The sequence below is a fragment of the Arachis ipaensis genome, chromosome B6 (assembly GCF_059453495.1).
Source record: "Arachis ipaensis isolate K30076 ecotype BB chromosome B6, ASM5945349v1, whole genome shotgun sequence".
Lineage (NCBI taxonomy): Eukaryota > Viridiplantae > Streptophyta > Magnoliopsida > Fabales > Fabaceae > Arachis > Arachis ipaensis.
Window position 1 is genome coordinate 8,414,598 of NC_142441.1, and position 24,989 is coordinate 8,439,586.

The window sequence follows — 24,989 nt, forward strand, 5'->3', positions numbered from 1 at the left end:
GATGATTGAGAATCTCTCAAACATTTCATCAATGCTTTCTCCATCCTTCATGGTAAATATTTCATACTCTTTTCGCAGCATATCAATCCTTGTTTTTTGACTTGTTTGATACCTTCATGTGTGACTTGGAGTTTCTCCCAGATTTCTTTTGCCGTTTCACATCTAAACACCTTTCGATACTTCTCAAAGCTGATAGCACAGTGCATCAAGTTAATGGCTTTTGCATTCAACTCTACTTTTCTCTTTGTCATCATCATTATATTCCATTCGACTTTTTCCTTTGGAGTCACCCCATCAGCACTTGTCTTTGTAGGGATCTTAGGACCATTCACTACTATCTTCCATATGTTGTAGTTAATTGATTGAATGAAGATTTGCATACTTTCTTTCCAATAAGCATAGATCTTCCCATTGAATAAGGGAAGCCTATTGTCCGAATGACCCTCTGTTAGAGTGTAGGCCATAGTGGTTGCACCCATGTTGTTCACCATTGTACCTTTTCTCCGAGCTGTGAAGCTTGATTCTTGAGACCAAGATTTTGATACCAATTGAAGGTTCTTGATGGCCTAAAGAAGGGGGGTTGAATTTATGGCCTTCTTTTAACTTGATTAACAAAGCTTCAAACCAGGACTTATAATTTGGCTTCTGTTTGTTCTGCGTATTGGATTATGTAGGATACAATTTCATTTTATCTCATAAATCGTGAAAAACAGAATCAGAGCAGGGAAGAAGAAGATAACACAACCATGTATCCTGGTTCAGTTGCCTAGTGCAATACAACCTATATCTAGTCTCTACCACAACATTGGTGGAATTATCATTATCTTTTCAAGTATTACATACACCAATCCAATGACTCAACATAATCCTATCAGAGACACATCAAGTTTCAACATAAACTTGACTTGGCTATGTAACTACCTAGATTCAACATACTAAGTGCTTACACAATTTAGAAATGGATACCTCTTAGGTACATGACACAAAATAGAAAAATAACAAAAAAATCTGAAATCATTCTTGACTTTTCTCTCCAAAATATCTGTCTAGCCTTTTCTCTCAATTGTTTTTTCTCAATGCCTCTCTTTCTTATCTTTTACCATTGAATGAATACAAGGAAAGATACAACATTGAAAAAAAATACAAACAGTAAACCATAAGGAAGATGATGATTTACAGCCTTTACACTATAAATTGAACCAGATTCAGCTCTCTCTGATAAAGCTCTTCATCTTGGCAGAATATTTTTTCGATGTAGAAACATTGTCCAAAACATTGAACTCTCACAGAAAAGCTCTCAATAAAATTCAGATTCTGGTTCTTTCTCCTTCCTTGTAGTCTAAAGTTATTTTTCTATTTGTATCAACTCTGTTTTTTCTAAACTGAGGTTTACTTCATAAAGTCAGCTTTTTAACTCTAATGCTAGCTAAGGTCTTTCTTCTTCTTTCTTCCATCAACCCAAAAAATAGACATTTTAAAATCAGAGATAAGTAACGCAACTTCTTTGAAAACATATCATCAATAGACTTGATAAATCCAAACCCTTAATCTTGTACTTTGCCTCCAAAAAATAATTTTACTCATTGATTTATAGCAGAAAAAAGTTGTCTCCATTTTTCTCTATATTTTTCGAAATGATAGTGAAGAGGGAAGAAGATATCATCAAACGATTTCATGCATGTATATGAAAACAAATTACTTTTTTTCTTCTGATTGTGTTTTGATTAGACATTTGCTTTTCTTTCTTCTGATTTGGTGCCTAATGCGAGGTAGGATAACTTTTTCTTCTTAGATATATGATGATAGAATGAGAAAGTGAGTTCCTCTTTTTTTTTTGGGTATTACCCGAAACAACATAGTATTCCATCTTAAGGCTTGCTTTCTTTTCTCTTTAGTTCTTCACATGGGTGAAAGAGAAGAGAGGAGAGAGGATGGATTAAGTGGTTATATTTTAGTTCATATGAAATTTGAATTCCATTGCTTAGTTAGTCACCAATATAAGTGAGTGGGCTTGGATCACCAATTGAACTTATGAAGGTAGTATGAATTATATTCAGCCACTTATTCCTTGAAGCATATTGGTGTATGTGGGTCTAAGACTAAGAGTATAATTTGTATTTGAGCCAAACTTGATTTTTCTTTTCTTCCTTGTTTTAGTCAAATTGCTTACTTTTCTTTATATTGCGTAGGATGGCAACACCACCCGAATTCGCGAGTACCCACCCCGCCCCTACCCGCTCGGGGCGGGTAATTACCCATCCCGCATTAGGGTGGGATTTTAGCGGGACAGGTTCTTGTGCGGGACGGGCGGAGCTGTGTTTAGTTACTACCCGTCCCGGTATATATATAATATATAATTTTAATATATAATATGTGTAATATATGTAAAATAATTAGTAAAATGATTAATAATATTATATCATATTTAAAATTTTATTTTGATTTATGTTATGTATGTGATGATAGTTATATAAATTTTGAAATTTAATTTTATTTATTAGATTTTAATAATTATAGGGGCAGGTACCCACGAGAACAAGTTAGGGTTCGACCATTTACTACCTGCAAGTAGGAGTGAGGCGGATTTTATATTGATTATTATAAGATGGAGTGGAATCGAATAAAATAAAAAATTGTTCCTACCCACCCTATTGTCACCCCTAATATTACACTTATTGTTCTCTTTATTTAGACTACATATTAAAGAGTGACTTGAGTTTACAATTATTCACACATACATCACAAATTTATCATTTATTATTAATTTTTCAACCTCAACGATTTATAATACCTACAATATTATATTTTATTTATTGATATTATAATTACCGTGTAAACACGGGTAAAATGCTAAAATATTTAGTAGATGCTAAAAGTTCACAATTCCCTTTTTATTCAAGAAATACGTCAACATAAGAAAAAATGATATGAATGCAATAATTGCATGTCTACTTAGAATTCGTTTGCCAAACTTGTAGAAGTTACTTTTTTTTTTCTGACTTTTGAAAAGTAATAATATTAATATTTAGTATAATTTTTAAAATTAAATTATAATTTTTAAAAAATTATTTAAATATTTATAAAAAAATTAAAAAAATAATTTTTTTATAATAAAAATTTTTATTATATTTTTTAAAAATAAATCATTTTAAAACTAAAAAATTAAATATAAAATAATTTATTTATAGATTATTTTTAATATAAATATTTATTGTTTAAACTATTTAAAAAAAATTAATTAAACTGTTTATTTAAATTAAATTTTATTAGTGCAAGAAAATGGGATAAACTTTACGGCATTAAGGATCCTCTATGAAAAAAACAATTATCGATTAAAAAACCGACAAAATCACTGTCCTAAACATATTTGGTAACAACTTACGTCTTACAAAATACTAAAAATCAACATATATTATTTTATATTCTAATATAGCTCTTTTATATACAAGTCCATTCATGAAGAGCAAGTTGGTTGGGTGGCACCTTTTCGAACAGCTTCTTTTATTCTTTCGGATGTCGGCCCAATGCTCTTTTGCAGTTTTAATTTGTACGAGCTCATCATTCACAGCCCAACTTGGATGAGTCAACAACCACACATGTAAATGGAAAATTAACTTTATACCCAAAAAAAAAAAAATAATAGAAAATTAACTTTTTCATCTAATTATCGACAGAGTAAATATTCTTTTCAATCTTGTTTAAAAGATAAGGTGTTTTTATATAATTTGAAAATTTTTAACTAATCTACTAATCTCTAATAAAACGATAATTCAAATTATTAGTTTAAACTATCTTTATAAATAGATAAACTGTTAGTCACCAAAAAAATAGATAAACTGTTAATGTATTTGAGATTACTTAATTCAATAATAAGAATCATTTACTCGAATAAAAAAAGTCATTTAAACTAATTATTTTGATGGTTAGAAATTCGTTATAAATGTTCGAAGGGTGAAAAATCACTTTGTCTTTGAACAAATAGTTAAAAATCGATAAAAATATTTATTCAATTCTCTATATTTAAATATAAGTTTTGTTTGGATTGGCTTTTAAAAAAAGTATTTATTTTTTATTTTTTAAAAATATATTTTTTTAATAGATAACAATTATTTTATATTTAAATAAATTTAAAAAATTTTTTGTATTAGTTTGGATTGATTTTTTTGAACGAAAAAAATATTTTTTTTTAAAAATAAAGTACTTTTATTCAATTTAAAATCTATTTGAATACATCTTAAAAAAAAGTAAATTATTTACTTTTTCTAAAAACTAACAATACCTTACTTTTAAAAAGAAGTAGAAGCAAAAAATATTTTTAATATTTAAAAATTCTTTTTAAAAAATATTCAAATATAAAATAATTTTTGTTTGTTACAATTTTTCTTAAAAGATGAAATAAATATGTACTTTTTTTAAAAGTTAATCCAAATTAACCTTTTAAGTATTAAAGATGCCTTTTGTTTTTGTTTTTTTAAAAACAATGTATTGCTAACTTTAGAAAAAAATAAATAATTTATTTTTTTAATAAAAGTACTTTTTTAAAGTACGTATTTAAATAGGTTTTAAATTGAATAAAATTACTTTATAAAAAAATACTTTTTTTATTTAAAAAAATCAATTCAAACTAGCACATAACACTGAAATATCAATATTATTTATAATATTATTTATATATAACAAATAGATCTTAAAAGTTAAGATAATTATTCATGAAAATTTGTATCATCAATAGAGAGTATTTATTATTCACTTCTCTTTTTAATAGATTTATCAATTGAATCAATTTGTTTGAATAGACCAAATGAGTTTATAATACTTTTAAGTTATATCAAGCAAATTCTTGTTTATTCTAAATATCTTTTTAGGAATATAATTTTTTAAATACCTTTGATATCATTCATTAAAGAATATTCTTTAACAAATATATGAATCCAATATGCATCTATATCATTTGTTAAAATTAGATGTTGTTTTATCTTTACTTTGTAGAAAACATACAAGAAGAGAAATTAGTGGTAGGTTATTAATATTTTTGGCATAATATAATACATGTGGTTGAGTTAAGACTTAGGAGTTAGGAGGATAGACGTGGAGGATTGGCATCTGAATGGAAGGAAGGAAATAAATCAAAACAAATCAGTATCAACATATTTGGGAAGTGGACAGCTATGTAATGAAATCCATTTATATATCTTGGAATAAATTTGATTATTACTAAGCATACATTAGAATATTAGATTAGATCATAGTATTACTAGTTGACTTGACCAACATACCCCTAATACTTCAGGGTGGCTGCACCACTCACTATCACACACACCCACAGCTGTGCGTGTTTACACTTTTTCATATCCACTTGTATATGAAACAATTTTCCACATAAACAAAATTCATCACTTGGGATTAGAATATCAGAATTTTGTCCCATGTTTTTGCAGTATGTAATTTAAGACACAGTACTAAAATAATTTCATATAAGAAATCGAGTTTCAATTTGATGGATTGAGAATATAAAATATAAAATATTTTATATAATTGTGTAATTATATTCGTTTTTTTAAATAATTATTTATCCAGTTAATATCAAAGACAGTTATTTTTGTGAGAAATTTTTGGAGCCATAAATTTTAATATTTTTTGTTATTATTTGGTCAGTATAAATACTAAATTATCATTTTACTAATTTATTTGTATAAATTTTGAAAAATGTGGATATAAATTATATTGATTTATATGTGTAAATTATATTGATTTATATATACAATATTTTAGTAAATATAGGTATAAATTATATACTTTTTGTGTGTAAGATATCTGTAAATATGGGTGCAAATTACTAACTAAGTGCTAGTAAAAAATAATAATATTTACTGACTATATAGCATTACGTAATTAGACGCATATGTAAAATTGCATCAAAATTAAATTCTAAAAAATATTAATTAATCAATATTTTTCTTGTATATTTATTTACATTTAAATTAAGGATAGTTAATTTTTTATTTTTCACTAAAATTATTAACTGTTTATTTGCTAATGATGTGCTACTATCCTTCCAGGTTTCCACACAACCCTCCAACAAACTCACTAACACAACCTACTACTTCCTGTTCTTGGATATTTCTTTTATTTATTTTATTTATTTATTTCTCTTCTGCTCATTGCTTCACATTCACAAACAACCCTTTCCTACTTGACCTCTCAATTATTTTAATTAACCAGTGCGAGCAAATAAATAAAGAAAAATAATAAAACTAATATTTTTAATGTAACAAATAAGAATTAACTAATGTTAATTTAAATATAAGACAAAAGAAAGTATTAATCAGTTAAATGTTTTTTTTGTAGTCTTGTATTATTAGTCAATAGCAATAGCAATAAAATATTAAAGTATAGTAGTGAGAATTATCCATTATAATAATATTTAATATATCATCATTATTATTGAATTTGTAATAATTCAACTTCTTTACGTGATTTATTATTATGATGATGATTTTCAATTTTTCTACGTATAAAATCAAGAACACAAAGCTTGATAAGGGGATCTGCTACAATTATTCAGAAACAGAGTCACAAACCTCTTTCGTTCTTTCTCTCTCCGATTCTCTTTTCATTCGGCGAACTCTGTTCGGATCAGAGAAACCAACAGAAGGGAATCTCCGACAGCCGCCGTCACCGTCACCGTCACCGTCACCGTCGTAATCATGGTCGAAACCAGACGCAGCTCTTCCGTCTCGTCTTCTTCCTCCAAGCGCTCTCTTCCTTCGCCTTCTTCTCCCAACGCTAAACGATCAAAGGTACCGTCTTTACTGAATTTCCCGCGACCCCGCAATTCGATTTCAACGTAAACTCCTTCATCTCTCAAATGGGTATCTGAATTTCGGTGAAATTCACGACCTTGTTATGAAACTTCTAGGTGACCCAGGACGCCGCATCAGCTGTTCTTCCCTCTGAGGAGATTCTCGATGCTGCCAACGAATCTGGAGATGGATCTGGTGACTCGGACCTACGTTCCTCTGATCTGCAAGATACGAGTTCGTTGAAGGAGGTTGTGAACGTTTGCGATGCAGACAAGTCTCCTTCTCCGCCCGTTGAAGAGGTGGTCATGGCCTTGCCGGAGTCTTTGGACGCCAAAGAAGCCGACAAGACCGAGGTGGCTGGCGCCGCCGCCGCCGCCGCCGTAGATGAGCTTCCTCGTTCAAAGAAACGCTCCGCTAATTCTGCCATGGCAGGACCGAAGGTCACTTGGGGGATGCTTATCTCTCAGTGCTCAGAGGTTTATGCTTTGTTTCACTCGCTGCATGTTCTTGATTCTTTAGTTCATTCTTTTTGCATGTTCTTAATCCGATAGTTTTTTTAGTTTCAGCATCTATATGCTCTTGATTGTATTGTTTTGTCTCACTGTTTGCATGTTCTTAGTTTGATCTTTGGCATCTTAGGACTTCCGTAGCGAGTAGTGTGTTTGTGTCATCTTTGGTGGGTGTGCTAATAGAGTGATTGAGGTCCTTAAGAGGATGGGAGGTGAAAGAAAGCTAAAGGTCAAAATGCTGCTTATGCCAGCCTGAGAATTCTTGTGTGTTAGCTGAAGGAAGAGTCAACACTCAGTTGTACTCAGTTGTCTGCAATGAAGCAATTTTTGTGTTAGGACTAACATCCTTTGACCAGAATGGATGTTGTACTCAGTCATATGCTTACAGTGCTCATGTTAGTACAAAGTATTGTGGTTTGCAGATGTTGCCTTGTTAGAAAAGTGACATTTGCCTTCTTTTTAGTCTGGTGACAGCTGTGGGATGAATGATCATGAAGCTAACTGCATTGTTTGGCAATTTCAGCCCAGTTCCTCCCTTAGGGCACTTCGATATCATGGGGTGTGGATGCCCCTATTCTATATGTGCATTCATTCATATTATATGTACTTGCCATCGCTGTTATTTCCAATTTCCAGTTAGAATTGAATGTCAAAAGTTAAGGGGTTTGATCTCTCTCTCTCTCTCTCTCTCTCTCTCTCATACACATACACACACAAAGACACATACTTGGGGGTATCTTCTGTTTGTTACTGGCTTGAAATGAACGCAACTGGGATGTGGACTTTGGTTCTGTCTTCTTATTAGAGTTCTGCTATTCCTTGTTGTACTGTTGTAGGTTTGGAATTAATCTTCTTTTGTTACTCATGGTTCTTCAGAATCCTCATCTCACCTTGTGTGAACCTCTGTTCACTGTGGGTCAAGGCCGTCAGTGCCATTTGTGGCTTAAAGATCCAGCTGTTAGTAATGTTTTGTGCAAGTTGAGCCACATTGAGGTATAATTTCCTGTCATTTGTACAGCTTTGTTGTGGAAAAGAATCCATCTCCAACTGAAAAAGTATATTTTAGATATTGGGTGACATGTATTAAAAAGAATGAATATTTTTTATGGATTGACAGGTTTGAAAATTTCTGAACTGAAGAAGTTATATTGTTGTTGTTGTTGTTGTTGTTATTACTGACCTCTATTGTGATTTTATCTGCATAGCATGGAGGTTCATCTTTTGCATTACTAGAAATCACAGGGAGTAAAGGTACTGTTCAAGTTAATGGCAAGATGTATCGAAAGAATGCCCGAGTGGTTTTGAGCGGAGGTGATGAGGTGGTCTTCAACATTTATGGCAAGCATGCTTATGTAATATATGTATCCTTTCCCATGTTTCAAGCATCATTGTGCCATACTTGGAAAAAATGATCCCTTTAACCTTTTAGTTCTTGTTATCTCCTTCCTTTTGTGCTTGTTTTTGTGTTGACTTCACGAGGAAACCTGTTCAATATAGACTGTTTTATGTGGATATTTGTTGGGCACCTTAGTGTTGAATTTAGATATGTCAGCAGCTCACCAATATTAATGCTACTACTGGTGTGCCTTCTCTAAGTATTTTAGAAGCCCAAAGTGATCTAATAAGAGGAATGCAGATTGAAGCTAGATCTAGTGACCCTTCAACTGTTGATGGAGCATCGATGTTGGCCTCTTTGTCTAATGTTCACAAAGATATATCACTCATCACACCTTCTGGTAAAACTTGCAATAATGTCCAACAAACTGCTGGGGTTTCATCACTATCTCCTGGCAATGAGGATGGCATTCCAGATAATACAGTGAAGGATGGTACCAGCATTAATGAACCAGCAGGAGTTTTTTCCGCTGAGAAAACTGTTCCTGCATCCTCTACAACTGTTGAGAAAAATTCTAATGTTGATAGCATGGCAAGTTCTACTCTGAATGCAGATGTTGGGAAGACAAGTGGGGGTAGTGATCAATTACGACCATTGCTGCGGATGTTTGCTGGCCCTTGTCCTGAATTAGATAATATTTACAAGATATCTGAAGAGAAAAGTGAGTTAAGAGAACTACTTCTTAAGTATATTGATTCCCCGACAGTATTGGCATCTTCTAAGCAGCAAGCACTTAAGGACAGTTTGAAACAAGGAATTCTTAGTCATGAAGATATTGATGTGTCTTTTGAAACTTTCCCATATTATCTAAGGTGCAAACAATTTCTATTTTGCAATTAATTAGTCTCTAATTTGATTGGACCTTAACTAAAAGGTACCTCTATTTTGTTTATAATTAGATTACATATAAGCTGCTGATACATTACTATTCTTTCTGGATTGAAGTTCTATTTGGGACTGATTATGAGGTTTTCTATTGTTTCAGTGATACGACAAAGAATGTTTTGATTGCTTCTACTTATATGCATCTGAAAAGCAAAGGCTTTGGAAAATATGCTTCAAACCTCTCTTCAGTGTCCCCACGGATATTATTATCTGGTCCAGCAGGTAGTCTGTCATACTTATTTATACTTATGTTTTCCCTTTTAAGTAATGAAGAGTGATTTAGTTCTATATGATTCTTGTGCAGGCTCTGAAATATACCAGGAAACTTTGTCCAAGGCACTTGCTAAGCATTTTTCTGCCAGCATACTAATTGTGGATTCTCTTTTGCTATCTAGTGTATGTTTTGACTATATAGATGTTCTCTAGGATAATTTTATGACTCTTCCATGCTTCATTATCTTTCCTGAATTTTTCTTGGTTCTCCTCAGATGGTTTCTTACTGAATTGCATTAAAGTGCATTAATAATAATTGTTTCCAATAACAATTTGTTCTTCCCAGGGCACATCATTAACAGAAGTGCACAATGCTAAAGAAAGTGCAAAGCCTGAAAGAACACCTGCAGTTGCTAAGAGAAGTACTCAGGTTTCCACATCACAGCACAAGAAATCAGTCTCTAAACTAGTCTCTAGTGTTGATGGTCAAATTATTGGTGGATCCACATTCTGTTCTCCAGGGTGGGTGAAGCTAGAGACTAATGTCAGCTCATCAAAAGCTACTATTCTTAAAAATGGTATGCTGTTATTTCCACGCAACCGAGTACTATCTGCAGCATGACATCTTATCATTTCATTCAATTTCATATGAAGAATTTTAAAATATTTAATGTATTCATTCTTATATATATTGCAGGTGATCGAGTAAAATTTATTGGTCACATTCATTCACCCTCATCGCCACAAACTAGGTAATTTGTGTAATGGAAGAATTATTATAATATTTTCCCTCTTTTTCTTTGTGTAGGAGGGAAATACTCATGAACTAGAAGCTCATCTTTGGCAGCATTTTAATAGTTTTTTTTTTCAAATTCACTGTCAATTTTTTTCTTTTTTCAATTCAGAGGTTTAGATTTTACCTTTCTCTATCTCCCTGTGTATTTTGCTTGTAGCTTAGTGGATGTAATGTACTTTGTGAAAGAATTGTGTTTATGGCTTCTTTCTTGTGCTCCGGCCATGGATATGTTTCATGCTTTCATTGTAGTTTCCATTTATGCTTTGCAGAGAGACTAGTCAGCTTTGCTACAATATTCATTTTTGTTTCCATATCTTATGCAGTTTTCTGTTTACATTGCTAATGAAACTTCTATTTGTGTCAATTCCCTATATTCTAAAAGAAATTTTGCTATGCAATAATGTATATATATGCCTTGAGGGAGAACGGGGAAAAAAAGGAAAAAACTTCTAAGAACTTGTGTAAATATGTTCTAGTTAAGTCCTATGCTATTACTTCTTTTGAGAGAGTTTTTTTTTTTTTTTTTTTTTGGTGGGGGAAACTAAGAATTCTTTTATATACTTTCACTATATTTGCAGAGGGCCAAGCCATGGCTCCCGTGGCAGAATTCTCCTCGCATTTGAAGATAATGGGTCTTCAAAAATTGGGGTTAGGTTCGATAGATCAATTCCAGATGGCAATGATCTTGGAGGCCTTTGTGAAGGCGATCGCGGATACTTTTGTTCCGGTGATTCTCTCTGTCTGTTTGGTGTTTCTTTGGCAAGTATTGTCATTTTCATGCTATATTTGTGTTTAAAATTCATTGATGATTTATATTGCAGCTAATCAGTTACTGCGGGATGGTTCTGGAGGAGATGACTTTGACAAGATCGCAGTTAATGATGTTTTTGAGGTGGCCTTACTGCTACATTTTCCAATAATTGTCTTGGCTCTTACCTGAGATTGTAAGACGTTAGCATCCTTCACTGATTTTTTTTAATTGTGTGTATAGGTTGTCTCCAATCAGAGTAAAAGTGCTGCACTAGTTGTTTTCATTAAAGATGTTGAGAAGGCGATCATTGGTAATTCAGACATTTTGAAGAGTAAACTTGAAAGCTTACCACAAAATGTTGTTGTAATTGGCTCACATACTCAGCTCGATAGTCGAAAGGACAAGGTGCTGTTTGATTATTGTATTATGTTAGCTAACTTATGAGTTTTGAGAATATATTTCTTCTGACTTTGATGGCTCAATCTTTATGTTTCCAGACCACACATGCTGGCATTCTGTTAACAAAGCTTGGGGGCAATCCAGCAGCATTACTTGATCTTTCTTTCCCGGTAAAATAATATTAGCCTTTCCTTGATGTATCTTGATTCACGTAGTCCTGATATGGAAATGATAAAATACTCACACTACTTTATATGCACTATTATTTGGTGTCATTGGTGTGACAAATTAAACCACAATTAATTGCTTTGTTTGGTTAATGGTTGGTTTTCTTGAGCTTTGGCATGATTAAAAAATGCAACATTTGGTTGAGTGAGTGGCTAAAATGTAGCCTAATCCACTAAATTAGGCTTAATTTTGGCTACTAACTACTTAAAGGTACTGATAAGTGATGACCTTACAGGAAATACCTTAGTGAAAACAAAGTGTGCAATGCTATTTTATGGTAAACATGGTTTCTTTTGTGTGGTTTATTTCTATATTTGCTTTCATGTTGGAAAGTTTTGTTAGGAGGATTTCTTGTCTTCCTTTCTCTTTGTAAACAAGATTTTATGTGTAGCCATAGGCCACAGCGGTGCTGGTCCTACATTGTTGCAGCACAAAGGATTACTTACTAATGTACTACAATGTTACCACGTGTCCTTGTTTAGGATAAGTTCACTAGATTGCTTGATAGGAGCAAAGAAAGTCCCAAAGCAGTAAAGCAACTTACTCGCCTTTTTCCGAATAGGGTGCCAATACAACTTCCTGAGGTATCACTTGTTAGATGAATTTAATTGTGCAATTTATATTGTTGCTATTTACATTTCACGGATTCAATTTTATTTCCAAACTTGTACAGGATGAGCTTTTGCTTTCTGATTGGAAGCAGCAGTTGGAACGAGATATTGAGACTATGAAGGCTCAATCCAATACTGTCAGCATTCGAACAGTGAGTCTCGTGATGATATGTTATGATAATTTTTGCATCATCTACATCTGTTTTGCTTTTTTTTTTTTCCATCTGCATGTAGGATCAACATTTTTCTCTCATTAGTCATCTTAAAAGTTTATTATGAGGCATTTCTTCCTTTTTTACCCATCTTGGTCATTAATAGCTTGTACTTTTGGGTTTTGTAAATTTCTAATTCTTAATATGGCATAGAATTGCTGTTAAATAATTGAACTTTCTCTGCAAAAAATAAAATGATCTACTTGACGATGGTTTCTCAGACACCATGATAGTTTTATTGTCTTGCAATGGTATTTCTATTTGACAAACATGTAAGATTCTTACGTGATTTCAGGTTCTCAACCGAATTGGACTGGAATGTCCTGAACTTGAGACACTCTGCATCAAAGATCAAGCTCTAACAGCAGAAAGTTAGTGTTTGTGAAGTTTGAATGAACTAATTATCCCACTATACATGGAAATATTGATATTTATGCGAGCTACCAATGATATCTCTTCCTTCTTTATACTAGGTGTGGAAAAAATCATTGGCTGGGCTATAAGTCACCATTTTATGCATTCGGCTGAGGGTTCTGTCAAAGACTCTAAGCTTGTGATATCTGCAGAAAGGTTGTTCTAATAATTTTTATATATCTCCCTCCTATTGACCCTAAGAAAATTAAGCAGTAAAACAAATAGAATTATGTGAACTTAAGTTCACCTGTAAACACTATTTTACATTTTATATGAACTTCAATTCATCTTGTAACACTTATTTTACATTTATTGGTTCAGCCTTAAGTATGGGCTGAACATTCTACAGGGCATTGAAGGCGAAAACAAGAATTCAAAGAAATCGCTGAAGGTAATCTAATCGCTGATTTTCATCTCGTTTGTTGTCCCTGTTACTGTTTGAATCAAATCTTCAGCACCGCCTACTGTAATTGAATTTTGCATCGTAGCCTCGTAAACATGTTGCCTTGTAAACAAATTTTTTAAATGAAACTTCAAGTACTTGTTTCGATGGTGGTTCTTTACTGAAATATATGGGGACTATTCTTCAATTCTTAATATTTATTGTTGTTTTTTTTCCCCCTCCCCATTTTGCTAGGATGTGGTTACTGAGAATGAATTTGAGAAAAAACTGCTTGCTGATGTGATTCCTCCAAGTGATATTGGGGTCACTTTTGATGATATTGGGGCTTTAGAAAATGTGAAGGACACCTTGAAGGAGTTGGTCATGCTTCCTCTACAGAGACCTGAACTCTTTAGCAAAGGACAGTTGGCTAAGGTGGGGACTTCCTTTTCTGTCAATATTACACTTGTATGTCATCCATTTTCAAGCAGATTTTGACCTGTATTATAGCATCTCATTGCAATTACTTTGGTGTAGCCCTGCAAGGGAATACTGCTCTTTGGGCCCCCTGGTACTGGAAAGACAATGCTTGCGAAGGCTGTAGCAACCGAGGCTGGAGCCAACTTTATTAACATTTCAATGTCTAGCATTACTTCAAAGGTTTTAATGTTTTGAAATGGGAATTCTTTTTGTTGTATTTTTCTATTTTGTGCTGTGGTGACATGGAGTTTTTTTTTCCAGTGGTTTGGGGAAGGAGAAAAATATGTCAAAGCTGTCTTTTCTCTAGCCAGCAAGATTGCCCCAAGTGTTATTTTTGTCGATGAGGTTAGCATCGCATTTATGTGTATTCCTTTTCTGTTATCTTTTTCTGTATTTTTTTCCTGGTTTAATCTTTTTTTATGTGTGTCAGGTCGACAGTATGTTAGGAAGACGTGAAACTCCTGGCGAACATGAGACTATGCGTAAAATGAAGAATGAGTTCATGATGAATTGGGATGGCCTGCGAACAAAAGATAAAGAGCGTGTACTTGTTCTCGCTGCTACAAATAGGCCCTTTGATCTTGATGAGGCTGTTATTAGGAGGCTTCCAAGAAGGTAAACATACTATTTTAATATCCTATTCTAAGTGCTAACTTCAGCCATTGGCTCAAATTTTCAATGGCTATGATTCATAGGGAACTTGGATCATCAACAACCAAAGTATATTTTGTCCCATTGAAGAAAAGCTCTTGTTATTCTATAAGATTTTACAGGTTGTGTACTAATTGCTGGTCTTTCATCTTCAAACATGCAGATTTATGGTTAATTTGCCAGATGCTCCAAACAGGGAAAAAATTCTGAGAGTCATCTTAGCAAAAGAAGATTTGGCACCGGATGTTCATTTGGAAGAAATAGCAAATATGACTGATGGATATTCGGGGAGTGACCTAAAGGTCTTCTCTTCTGCACTCATTCTCATTTGCTAGATAAGATAGTACCTGGTTCTGCTTGAAAGATTCTCATTTTCCTTGTGATTTCTGTTTTGGTTGCAGAATCTGTGTGTAACAGCAGCTTATTGCCCAATAAGAGAGATCTTGGAAAAGGAAAAAGAAGTAAGTCCATACATATACTACATTAACATTGTTTGAATTCTGTCTAATTCTTTTGAAATGAACAATAATCCTAGTTTGACTGCACCATGTCAAATTCAAAACTGTTAATTCATTAACATTGTTTCAGGAGAGAAGTGTAGCATTGGCCGAGAACAGACCCTTACCTGGATTATGTAGCAGTGCTGATGTCCGTTCCTTAAAGATGGATGATTTGAGATATGCACAAGAGCAGGTATGTTAAGACCTTTCACATATGAAGCAGCATTCCTTGTGAGGAACTCAGATCCAGTTACATATTTTTGCGGCCGACATTTCGTCTTAATCTATGTGGTCGTTGTTGCAGGTGTGTGCGAGCTTCTCGTCAGATTCGTTGAATATGAACGAGCTACTTCAATGGAACGACCTTTATGGAGAAGGTGGATCAAGGAGAACGAGATCTTTGAGCTATTTCATGTAAAGGCAGAGAAAGAAAGAAAATCTGCTTCTTCTCCTTAAGTGTATAGCATTTCTTGGTTAGACATTATTACTCTTCTATCACCCAAGTGGTGCCAACAAGATCAGCCACCACTGGGCACCTTTGTATCATAGGCTCATAGGTTTTCCCTTCTTTTATTTTACTCTCACCAAATTTTTCATAAAAATGGTAGTAGATTTGTTAAATATTCTCCGGCAATTAAGAAAAAGAAGCATAATTTTTTAGGGTCCTTATAAGTTATATCTCATATGATCAAATTGCTTTATTATGATATGATATTATTCTCTTCTCCCTTGTATATAATACCATTCCTTTTGTTTTAAAAAATTGAAATATTATTAAATTGTATGGCGTGGCGTGGCGTGGCATGTGATTTTCATTTTTCGCATGGCTATGAGGATATATATAGGAATGGGCTGGATCTATCAAATTTCATTGTAATATTGTAATAGTCCCAATAGCCTAGAGTTAAACCATCGCGATTCGATAACCATGGTTTACTTATTTCCCAACCGTTTATTAGGTGTTAGTTTTTTTTTCCCCATGGTGGCTAAGAATTAATTTGACACGGATCAGTTTGTTGTTAGCCAATATAAACGGGACTTGATTCATTAGGTGTTGGTTATTGCCCGAAGATAATTTAGGCATACTTGCTGTCAGTGGGCCCAAAAAACACTTTTCTATTTGTCAATTAAAATCCAAAAATGATTAAGGCTCCATCATCCTTTTCAATTGAGTTTAACCCTAAAACTCACCAAAGTTATGTATACTGTATTTTTTGTTGGTGTCTGAGTAACAAAAAAGAAGGATAAGGAAAAGGAGTTTTTTTTTTTTTTTTTTGCAGCGACATTTGCAGTGTGCTAAATAAGTGTTACATTTGCAGTCCAATTTCTCTGAACATCGTTAATCTTTCTGTGCAAGTCTTTTATCTTTTCTAAACACGAAGGACGGCTTCTTGTTGAATTAGAATAAAAGGTTTCAAGCTGTTTGTTTTGAAGATAACATCCCTATAACTATGATTCCAAGCCAGTAAAAAACCGCGTCAAATAGCAAAAAGCTCACATTTAAGGATGTTATTTTCAGGAATAGAGTCTGAGCAACCGAGTAACCAATTGGCTAGATTATCCAGAATCAAACACCACCCAAAACCTCCAACATTGTCCCTATCCCTGAAGCTTGCATCACGATCCACTTTGAATATATTTGAAGGTGGAAGTTGCCATGCACTCAAATTCCTTTGAGTAATTTGAAATTGAAAAAAAAATAATAATAATAACGATCCGAGTGTCAAATAAGATAAACCGCCTTTTTCTTGCTCCAAGGTTCACTTGCATTGAAAACTGCAGTGTTTCGATCCTTCTAAACCCATCAAATTTCAGCTGAAAAAAAAAATCATGATCCTTAAGCTGTTTGAAGGCTTTTTCTGAAATTTAAATTGCTATCTAAGAAAAATAAATTAGATCCAAGGCTTTTCCAAATTTGTGAAGTCTTTAGATAGAACCTAAGACAGTGATTAATAGTTTCTATTTCAAGTTGCATCATGTAAAAGGGAAAGGGTGGAATTGTAATTTGAGGCATGAGGAGCTGGGTAGTTGGTTGTTGACTGAGTGGCTCCCTTCATTTATTATTTGCATTCATATTCAAAAACGGAACGGAACAAAGCGGATGTGACGTTGGAATCCAAGTCAAGAAGCCATGGAGGTGATGCGTCACTGTTCAAGGTTCCTTCTTCCTCCCAACAGCAACGATACTCGTTGTATGAGGTACGCTCTTGTGGTCCTCAATCAACGTCTTCCTAGATTCGCTGCTCTCCTTTGGGACCACGGTAAGTAGATTCCTCCATCCATGATTCCATACATATTCTTCTTCTTCTTGACTTTGTTTTTGCTGGTACAGCGCAGGTGCGAGTGTGTGCTGATGGAGGTGCCAACAGGGTGTTTGATGAAATGCCTCTTCTCTTCCCTCTTCAACATCCTTCCCAAGTTCGCTCCAGGTCAGTTGGGCCCTATGGAGAATGTGCTCAGAAATCCATAATAGAGTCACCACAACGACCAAATTCATTATCTTCATGCATAAGTATACTAGATTATCCAGTATAAAAGATTGAAATATCATCGCAAACCTCTGTTTTTTATTATCTATTGCAATCTGCGGATTATTATCTAATTTTCAATCCATATATTTATATAATGATTTTTCAACCTTCCATATTTCTATATAGAAATAGAAAGAGATAGACTAGAAACAACATCTCTTATCTCACTGACACCAAAGAGCGGGATCTAAAATGAGTGAAATTTTGATTTGGGTGGAATATAATGAAATAGAGCCACTTTGAGGTTCCCTTTGAAATGAGGCATGGAACGGAGCCATTGCGAAGAAGTTCCGCGAGTTACGAAGGAAACTTCGAGCTCATATTGGTCATGGGTTGAGAACGGAAATTGCCCCCTTTCTATTCCTCTAATCTCTGCTCTAACTTGCTTGGTTCTTCTTGACACAGGTACAAGCCAGATGTAATCAAAGGCGACATGGATTCTATCAGGAAAGATGTCCTTCATTTCTATACAAACCTTGTATGCCATCTCTCATTATGCTTCATAGTTCATACCACATTACAATTTGTTTTATTTCATATTGTTCTATTTGCATCGTTTCAAAGCTCTTATGCTACTTTGCTTCCTGCAGGGGACAAAGATACTTGATGCTTCTCATGATCAGGATACTACCGATTTGCACAAATGTGTAGCATACTTACGTGACCTAACAACACCAAATACTGATGAATCAGCTGTAAGTTCTGTCCACTCGGTTAATTTCTTAATAGTTATAAAGAATTAAGTCTGCTATAGTATCAGAATTTGGTTGTAAAGAAATGATATCATGGGAAATTGTTTGATGGTTTTAATGGCAGTTGTGTATTCTTGTTGCTGGAGCTCTTGGTGGGAGATTTGACCATGAGATGGGAAATATCAATGTTCTCTGCCGATTCTCCAGCACACGAATTATCCTTCTATCTGATGATTGCCTTATTCAGCTTCTTCCAAAGAATCACCGCCATGAGATAGTTATTCAATCTTCCGTCGAGGGTCCGCATTGTGGACTTATTCCCATTGGGATGCCATCTGCAAGTTCTACCACCACCGGACTCCAGTGGGACCTCAGTAAGTAAATCATTGTTTAACAATAATGCTAATGGTTAATAATCTTAATATAATAATCATAAACCCTTAAACCTGTAAATGAGTGAGGAACTGCTTCATGTGGCTCTTTCATTGGGTGGAATGGTAGTCATTGCCAGTGATATTCCTCTGTCAAATTTGATTCCTATGTGATTTTTTAATCATAATCAGTGTACAAGATGGTCTCACTGTCCTGCATTCCTAATCTATAAAAAGTAAATAAAGCACTTATTGAAGAATTCATTTTCTTTTAATCACCCTGTTTCTGATATTGTTTTCCAGTGTAGTCTTACTAGTAAAATCTTATTTTGGCTATTTTCAGATGACACGGAGATGAAATTTGGAGGTTTAATAAGCACCTCAAATATTGTAAAAGGGGATATTGTAACAGTAGAGTCTGATTCAGATCTTCTTTGGACTATTTCTATCAAGAAACTGTAGCTTTTAGATGTTACAATGCATATTACTTTTGTATTTCTGATCTTCCACATCTATACGGACAGGTCATATTCTATTTAAAGGCCAGAGGTTCTGCTGGCTTTTTCTTATGTTTCATTCTTTACATTTTAATGTCAAATATGGGTGGGATGGAAGTCATTCGTTTTGGTTTGATGTGGAAAATTCTATTTACAAATAAAATAATGCCTTGAAGATCCAGGTTTCAAAGAAATCCCCTACATTCCTTGGCTTAGTTGTATATTTCATTGTTATCTATGAATGAAATTTTAGCAGAACAATATTAGAATCCAGAAACCGATGAGATTGTTGGCCTTAAATACACCGTAACCAAATTGGTAGGGAATCTGGATGTAATATTGTTTGAAAATATTAGGAATTCTGACTACCTTTTTAATTATCTTTTCAAATTTTAAATAATTTCTTTTATTTTTTTATCTTTTTAATATTTTCAAAAAATAATATATAAAAACAAGAATATATATCTTTCGAGTTTTTAGCTTTATTTAATTCAGTTAAAAATTGATCCAAATAAACTCTTGAAGATTTACATTTTAGACAAATTAGTCTTTAAAAAAATATCAACTTTATTAGTATTTTTTCATTAAAACTAATCTGTATGAAAACTAATCTGTATGAAGTATAAATTTTCGAGTTTATTTGTCACTCTATTCTAATTAGTATTAGAAAAATGCTATTTATACTTTAAAATATAGTCTTTGGTCAACTTTTAAAGGCCTGATTGCTACATTAAAAGCAATACAATTAATTTCCTTCGAGTTCCCGACGAGGTCTGTACACTCTGTTGAGACTTTTTTCTTGAATATCTTTTTGAAAATAAAAAATGGAGAATAGATTTGGAAAATGCTGAACCACGGCCACAAGGATGAGTTTGCTGTTTATTTGTGGAAATCATTGGTTTTAAATTGCGTTTGAAAATTGTTTTATGAGTGTTGTGTTGTAGCTAACCACTAATTGGTGCTTTAATGCCTATTATTTTAGGTTATTGACAAAGTTCAGGGAAAAACCAAGAGCTGTGCAGGTAAGCATTATTTTGACATCAAGTTGGTTGTTGATCTTGATATTTTTCAAATGACTAGGTGACGGATAAGGGAAATAATAAGATTGCTATGTTTAACATGGTCAAAGTTATATATTTTTTTAAATTTGCAATCGTAATGAGTTATTTTAACCACATATTACAGTATGCTGTTTGTGTGACAACCCAGTTACCATAATCTAGAAGTTTTTTTTAATCAAAAACACCTTTTCAGATCGCAAGCCACCTAGCATGGGTCGTGGAAGGGGTACCTGGTTGGAGATATCAACTTTTCATTATTTTCTTTTCTTTCCAAATTGGTTCCTGAAAGTTGGATCTTGTTATGAATATCATCCAATGTCTTTGTCTTTGCTTTGTTTGGTAGGCACAGGGCGAGGTAGAGGTTGATTTGAACAAGTTAAATGAGAGATTTCAGATGGGCCAGTTTGGTACTTATTTAGAAGCGCTTCTGCCTCTTTTTATTCCTATCAGCTGCAAATTCACTGTCCTTTTCCCTATACATCCTTGGATTTTAGTATTGGATGTCTTTCTTTGTTGCTATCATATTAATTAAGGAAGCTTCTAGGCCTTCCTTATTATTACTATTGAAAAACTAGCTTTTCTTTATTTTCCCCTCAATGGAAAAGTCATTGAAGAGCAATGTGTTAAAATTTTAGATGTGTTCCATCACTTGTACACGATTGTTTTTGGGTGATCTGAACTAGTTAGTACTCATGTTGAAGTAGTTTTGAAGATCTTGAACTTGATCTTTCGAGCTTTCAAAGCTGAAGTACTAACTTAGCAATGTTAGTGACACTATGATCGAGCTTGGTTAATGTTTTCAAATTTATTATCTATTTTTGTTGCCTATATACCTCCTTTTCTTTTTAAGTTCGAGTATGGACGATGAAAACATTAAGTAAACGTGTTAAGATTTTTTTTGGCTCACGTGACAGTTGCACAATCATCAGATCAATCTCGTAAAGTGAAGCAAGTTATTGCACAAAAATCAAGCAAATGTATAACTAAGAAAAAGAATTTGGGGGGCTTATGTAGAATGCCCCACTGCATAGATTACATTCATTGCAGACGGTACATAATTTGACAACAAATGTGGAACCCATTTTGGTTGCCGCTAAACACACCTAACTAGTTAAAAAAAGGAGGGGGGGGGGGGGGGAGGGGGAGAGAGAGAGAGAGAGAAAAGGAAGGAAAGTGAAAAGCTTAGTTGGTAATTTGGTATTGAACAATTCAAGTAGCTTTGGGAAGCAGTTGCTAGTAGGGTTGGTGACGATTTTTCTTGCGAGTCTTGTCGGATTTCATAATCAATGAGCTTGAAATCCATGATTGATTTATTTGGGGGGAATCATCAGAGAGCCAGCAGCATAGCCGACCATCTTCGCCGCCAGTCCATCCAAAAACACCTTGGTTAGAAGAACTAGGAGCAAATCCACTGTGATTTCTTGACATTGGTAACACACTCCTAACAACATCAGTATGGCCACCTTCAAGAATCGCTTCTGCAGCTCCAACTGCTGCCACTCCCCTGTAATTTACAGGAAAATAACCCAAAGTCCCAGCATTGGTGCCACCAATCAGCCATAATTTGTCAGCTTCTCTTGAGTAGTGACAATCAACAAAATAGTCTATCTGCCAATACACAAGGAAGCGGGGGGAAAGAAAAAGTTATATAACCATCATTGGGAATAGTTCCTCTCAATGACTTGGTCATGTATGATCTCTCACCATTAGTCAAAGATTGTAATTTGTAAGAACTAGACATAACATTTGGCAGACAAAAATTAATGGTGTGATATTACACATGACCAAAATCAGGTGAAATTTTCACATGAAACGAGAGATTACATGAGATGAAATCATTTGAAAAGTTCCGCACGAGAGGGGATCCATCTTAACATTAGAAGTCTCACTCTTGACCCAGAATCTAGATTAGGAGAGAGGGATGCCCAAGTACTTATACTAGCTATTATATAGACTTACATGTTCAGATCAACTATCAAGTATAATGCTCTTCTAGTTGAGTGAAATATGCACATCCCAACAAAGAGAACTCACCTGATCCAAATTCCAACTTTCAGAAGCTAGAGTTCGAGCATCCGAGAAGATAACTTCATTTCTACCATCTTTCCAGTCCCATATACTACAAAGCAGAAGAGTTAATTATTGGAATCAAACATTGTAGAAGCAAAAGAGTTAGTTAGCATCCAATTGCAAGTCCACATATCCCAGATTAGGTGCATCGGTACCACTTCTTCTCTGTATGAATTTACCTTTCTTTAGTAATCATAACCAAAGTGCATTCAAGACAAAGTACACCACCATTATATGCATTATTGAAAGGAAGATAGAAATAGTCTAACTATCAAATAAAAAACCATTATAATTTGTACCCTAAGGTTTCAATATGCGTCAAACACCAAAGCTTTGGACTGCTCCCTCCAAATATCCCGACCTTTGCGATTGAAGTCCCCATATTAATCACCTACATTTTTGTTAGCAAAAAACTATTTTTGTATTAGTTGAGAAACTTGCAACAGTCAATAGAGAGGACTCAAAGGAAACTATATAAGTTAAACCAGAAAAGGAAAAAGGAACATTAAACAACTTTATGTATCATTGCAAGGCGTAGATAAGTAGTAGAACTTTAACAGGAGAGAGGTAATGAGAGGATAAGAAATCTTCGAAAACAGACCAAAACAAACATGGTAACAAATGTTGTGTAGCAAAGATGACCAATAACATAGCACAAAAGAGGCCAAGATGGTTGCAAGAATTATTAGCTCCTGGAAAATGTTCTAAGGCTTACTGATTCTAGATGATCATCATCATTGATATTTCCAGAGGTATCAAATGTGCAGATCAACCCATCTACTGAAGCAGAAATAAGCTTGCTTTGCTCATCAGGGACAAAATGAACCTAGCATCAATCACACACTTTAAATGAATAAGAGATGAATGCATGCTCCATTAGAAATAGTAACTAGCTAAAGCTTCACTTCATGAAATACATGGAACCCCAAGCTTAAGTTTCAATTTAATCGCATATCTAACTTGTCGTCAGATATATAATTCGAGCAATTTACACAGCACAAACCTGGGTAACATCATCCACATGAGATTCTTCAAGGCATGCAATCTGCTTCTTATTTCTCCAGTCCCAGAAGAGTATCTGAAATAAAGTATAGACCTATAGCTTACATACTAGTTCAAATCCTTTCATATAGTACATCCGCCAACTATACATGTTCGAAACCAAACCTGCGATTTACAGCCAGCAGCTATTAAATTTCCCCCAGGCCCTCCATAAGAGAAGCTGAAGACCTCTTGAGACGAGCCGGCATTGATGGAAGAAACCTGCAGTTTATCGTTTAGTTCAATTCAACACTCAAGCAGCAAATTTATCACATTTATGAGCAATGAGTATAACAACAAAAACGAAACAAATGCACCTGCTGAAATGTCCTTGTGTCCCAAGCTCTAATAGTTCCATCAGAAGAACAAGAGCTCAAAACATTGGGATCGGAAGCACCCGAAAACAGAATCTGGTTGATGGTTGCAGAGTGACCGTTGCACTCTCCAAAGTATTGACCCGCCAATGGTGAATACAGCTTCACTGCGTTCGTTGACAATGACACCGCCATTGAACTCCAATCATCCCTTCCATACAAAAATCACGAAAAAGAATCAAACAACCTACCAAATAATTAGGACCCAAGTGGCGCGTAATGCTGTAACTAAGCTTAAATGAATAAAAAATAAAGCTTTACTGTTGAACGAGTTTAAGCAGAGAATAAAAGAACGTACTTTGGGACAATTTGGAAAACGTAGTCGTCGCCGAAGTTGGTTTGAATAGCGTTTTTAATGCCGAAACGTTTAAGGTTGTTGGGTGTTGGTGAAGGTGGTTGTTCCTCAACATCCATTGAAGCGCTAGTTTCCATTCTATGGGGTGCAGTAGCAGAACAGAACAGAACAGCTTCTTCCTTTTCCTTAATATCGTCGAGGGTTTTAGGGATTATAATCCGATGCGGCGGAGTCCACAGTTAAGTCGCTTCCTAATAACCAATACATTTGAGTTGACTTCGATCCCTATAACCTTCCGTTTTTGTGCTGGATGGATTTATGTGCGGATTATTTCTACTTTTACAGAGAAGAAATTGAGAGAGCTTATACATCCTCTTTCTATGGGGTTTGTGTAACAAAAATAATTAACTTTTAAATTTCTTATTTAAAAACTTATTAAAACTCATTAATATGATTAAATAATCGTATAAAACGAAAATTAAACAAACTTGTTTTCTGGGATAATTATTTAGGTGTGTATTACAGTATCATTAAAATAGTCTAACCTTTACTCAATGAAGAAAAAACAGGTTTTGGTAAGTTGCACAACTACGGTTAAACCAACACGCGCTATAACATAGTACTAAAAATGAGCATTCATATTTTGTGTCTCTCAAACCAGTGAATTGAAGTACAGAAAAAACAGTAACAATGATGCACCAAAAACAGAGACAAAAAGGATAATGCTGGGAATGAATATACAACTATTCTTGGGGATTATTAATTAATGTAGCGACTGAAACTTGAGAACGTTTAAAATGAATTGATTTAACTGGTCTTATGAGTGG

General features: G+C 34.1%; 4 protein-coding genes across 5 annotated transcripts; 3 read left to right on the plus strand and 1 right to left on the minus strand.

Annotated features, from left to right (window-relative positions):
• The first annotated feature begins 6,413 nt into the window (after nucleotides 1-6,413).
• Nucleotides 6,414-15,902, plus strand: LOC107645624 (AAA-type ATPase family protein). 2 transcript variants are annotated; one of them, XM_016349700.3, is made up of 26 exons: nucleotides 6,414-6,800; nucleotides 6,920-7,279; nucleotides 8,189-8,305; nucleotides 8,518-8,673; nucleotides 8,856-9,520; nucleotides 9,694-9,815; nucleotides 9,898-9,989; nucleotides 10,153-10,384; nucleotides 10,504-10,558; nucleotides 11,181-11,329; nucleotides 11,424-11,494; nucleotides 11,594-11,758; nucleotides 11,851-11,922; nucleotides 12,463-12,564; nucleotides 12,654-12,743; nucleotides 13,099-13,174; nucleotides 13,277-13,373; nucleotides 13,539-13,608; nucleotides 13,855-14,034; nucleotides 14,137-14,259; nucleotides 14,341-14,424; nucleotides 14,510-14,694; nucleotides 14,894-15,032; nucleotides 15,132-15,191; nucleotides 15,319-15,423; nucleotides 15,535-15,902. In XM_016349700.3, the coding sequence occupies exons 1-26, from the start codon at nucleotides 6,708-6,710 to the stop codon at nucleotides 15,646-15,648; spliced, it is 3,774 nt and encodes a 1,257-aa protein (XP_016205186.1). In that variant the 5' UTR covers nucleotides 6,414-6,707; the 3' UTR covers nucleotides 15,649-15,902. The 2 variants fall into 2 exon arrangements, with proteins under 2 accessions (XP_016205186.1, XP_088345999.1); XM_088489873.1 differs by lacking the exons at nucleotides 6,414-6,800; nucleotides 6,920-7,279 and adding an exon at nucleotides 7,423-7,707 and having other exon boundaries at nucleotides 7,776-8,305.
• A 532-nt stretch (nucleotides 15,903-16,434) lies between these two features.
• On the plus strand, nucleotides 16,435-19,515 carry TPK1 (thiamine pyrophosphokinase1). Its single transcript, XM_088492157.1, has 7 exons — nucleotides 16,435-16,950; nucleotides 17,114-17,491; nucleotides 17,563-17,659; nucleotides 18,167-18,239; nucleotides 18,352-18,456; nucleotides 18,578-18,827; nucleotides 19,168-19,515. The coding sequence occupies exons 2-7, from the start codon at nucleotides 17,362-17,364 to the stop codon at nucleotides 19,284-19,286; spliced, it is 774 nt and encodes a 257-aa protein (XP_088348283.1). The 5' UTR covers nucleotides 16,435-16,950; nucleotides 17,114-17,361; the 3' UTR covers nucleotides 19,287-19,515.
• LOC148554541 (uncharacterized) lies at nucleotides 19,276-21,208 on the plus strand. The gene is made up of 4 exons (XM_088492158.1): nucleotides 19,276-19,348; nucleotides 20,304-20,343; nucleotides 20,576-20,608; nucleotides 20,726-21,208. The coding sequence occupies exons 1-4, from the start codon at nucleotides 19,302-19,304 to the stop codon at nucleotides 20,912-20,914; spliced, it is 309 nt and encodes a 102-aa protein (XP_088348284.1). The 5' UTR covers nucleotides 19,276-19,301; the 3' UTR covers nucleotides 20,915-21,208.
• A 130-nt stretch (nucleotides 21,209-21,338) lies between these two features.
• LOC107645627 (Transducin/WD40 repeat-like superfamily protein) lies at nucleotides 21,339-24,809 on the minus strand. The gene is made up of 8 exons (XM_016349702.3): nucleotides 24,166-24,809; nucleotides 23,811-24,018; nucleotides 23,620-23,715; nucleotides 23,456-23,530; nucleotides 23,168-23,278; nucleotides 22,752-22,843; nucleotides 22,417-22,501; nucleotides 21,339-21,990 (listed from the first exon to the last, which is right to left on the minus strand). Exons 1-8 carry the CDS (start codon nucleotides 24,297-24,299, stop codon nucleotides 21,616-21,618), a joined length of 1,176 nt encoding a protein of 391 aa, XP_016205188.1. The 5' UTR covers nucleotides 24,300-24,809; the 3' UTR covers nucleotides 21,339-21,615.
• Between the last annotated feature and the right edge of the window lie 180 nt (nucleotides 24,810-24,989).

Bases quoted from the DNA above. Each gene is read 5' to 3' on its own strand.
- LOC148554541 (XM_088492158.1), top strand. From the start codon at position 19,302: ATGCATATTACTTTTGTATTTCTGATCTTCCACATCTATACGGACAG. The intron at 19,349-20,303 runs GTCATATTCTAT...CTATTATTTTAG, and splicing joins TTCCACATCTATACGGACAG to GTTATTGACAAAGTTCAGGG. The intron at 20,344-20,575 runs GTAAGCATTATT...ACACCTTTTCAG, and splicing joins AAAAACCAAGAGCTGTGCAG to ATCGCAAGCCACCTAGCATG.
- LOC107645624 (XM_016349700.3), top strand. From the start codon at position 6,708: ATGGTCGAAACCAGACGCAGCTCTTCCGTCTCGTCTTCTTCCTCCAAG. The intron at 11,923-12,462 runs GTAAAATAATAT...GTCCTTGTTTAG, and splicing joins TACTTGATCTTTCTTTCCCG to GATAAGTTCACTAGATTGCT. The intron at 13,609-13,854 runs GTAATCTAATCG...CCATTTTGCTAG, and splicing joins ATTCAAAGAAATCGCTGAAG to GATGTGGTTACTGAGAATGA.
- LOC107645627 (XM_016349702.3), bottom strand. From the start codon at position 24,299: ATGGAAACTAGCGCTTCAATGGATGTTGAGGAACAACCACCTTCACCA. The intron at 23,279-23,455 runs GTTTGTGCTGTG...GATTGATGCTAG, and splicing joins ATGTGGATGATGTTACCCAG to GTTCATTTTGTCCCTGATGA. The intron at 22,502-22,751 runs GTACAAATTATA...TCTGCTTTGTAG, and splicing joins ACGCATATTGAAACCTTAGG to TATATGGGACTGGAAAGATG.
- TPK1 (XM_088492157.1), top strand. From the start codon at position 17,362: ATGGAGGTGATGCGTCACTGTTCAAGGTTCCTTCTTCCTCCCAACAGC. The intron at 17,660-18,166 runs GTCAGTTGGGCC...TTCTTGACACAG, and splicing joins CCTTCCCAAGTTCGCTCCAG to GTACAAGCCAGATGTAATCA. The intron at 18,240-18,351 runs GTATGCCATCTC...TGCTTCCTGCAG, and splicing joins TTCATTTCTATACAAACCTT to GGGACAAAGATACTTGATGC.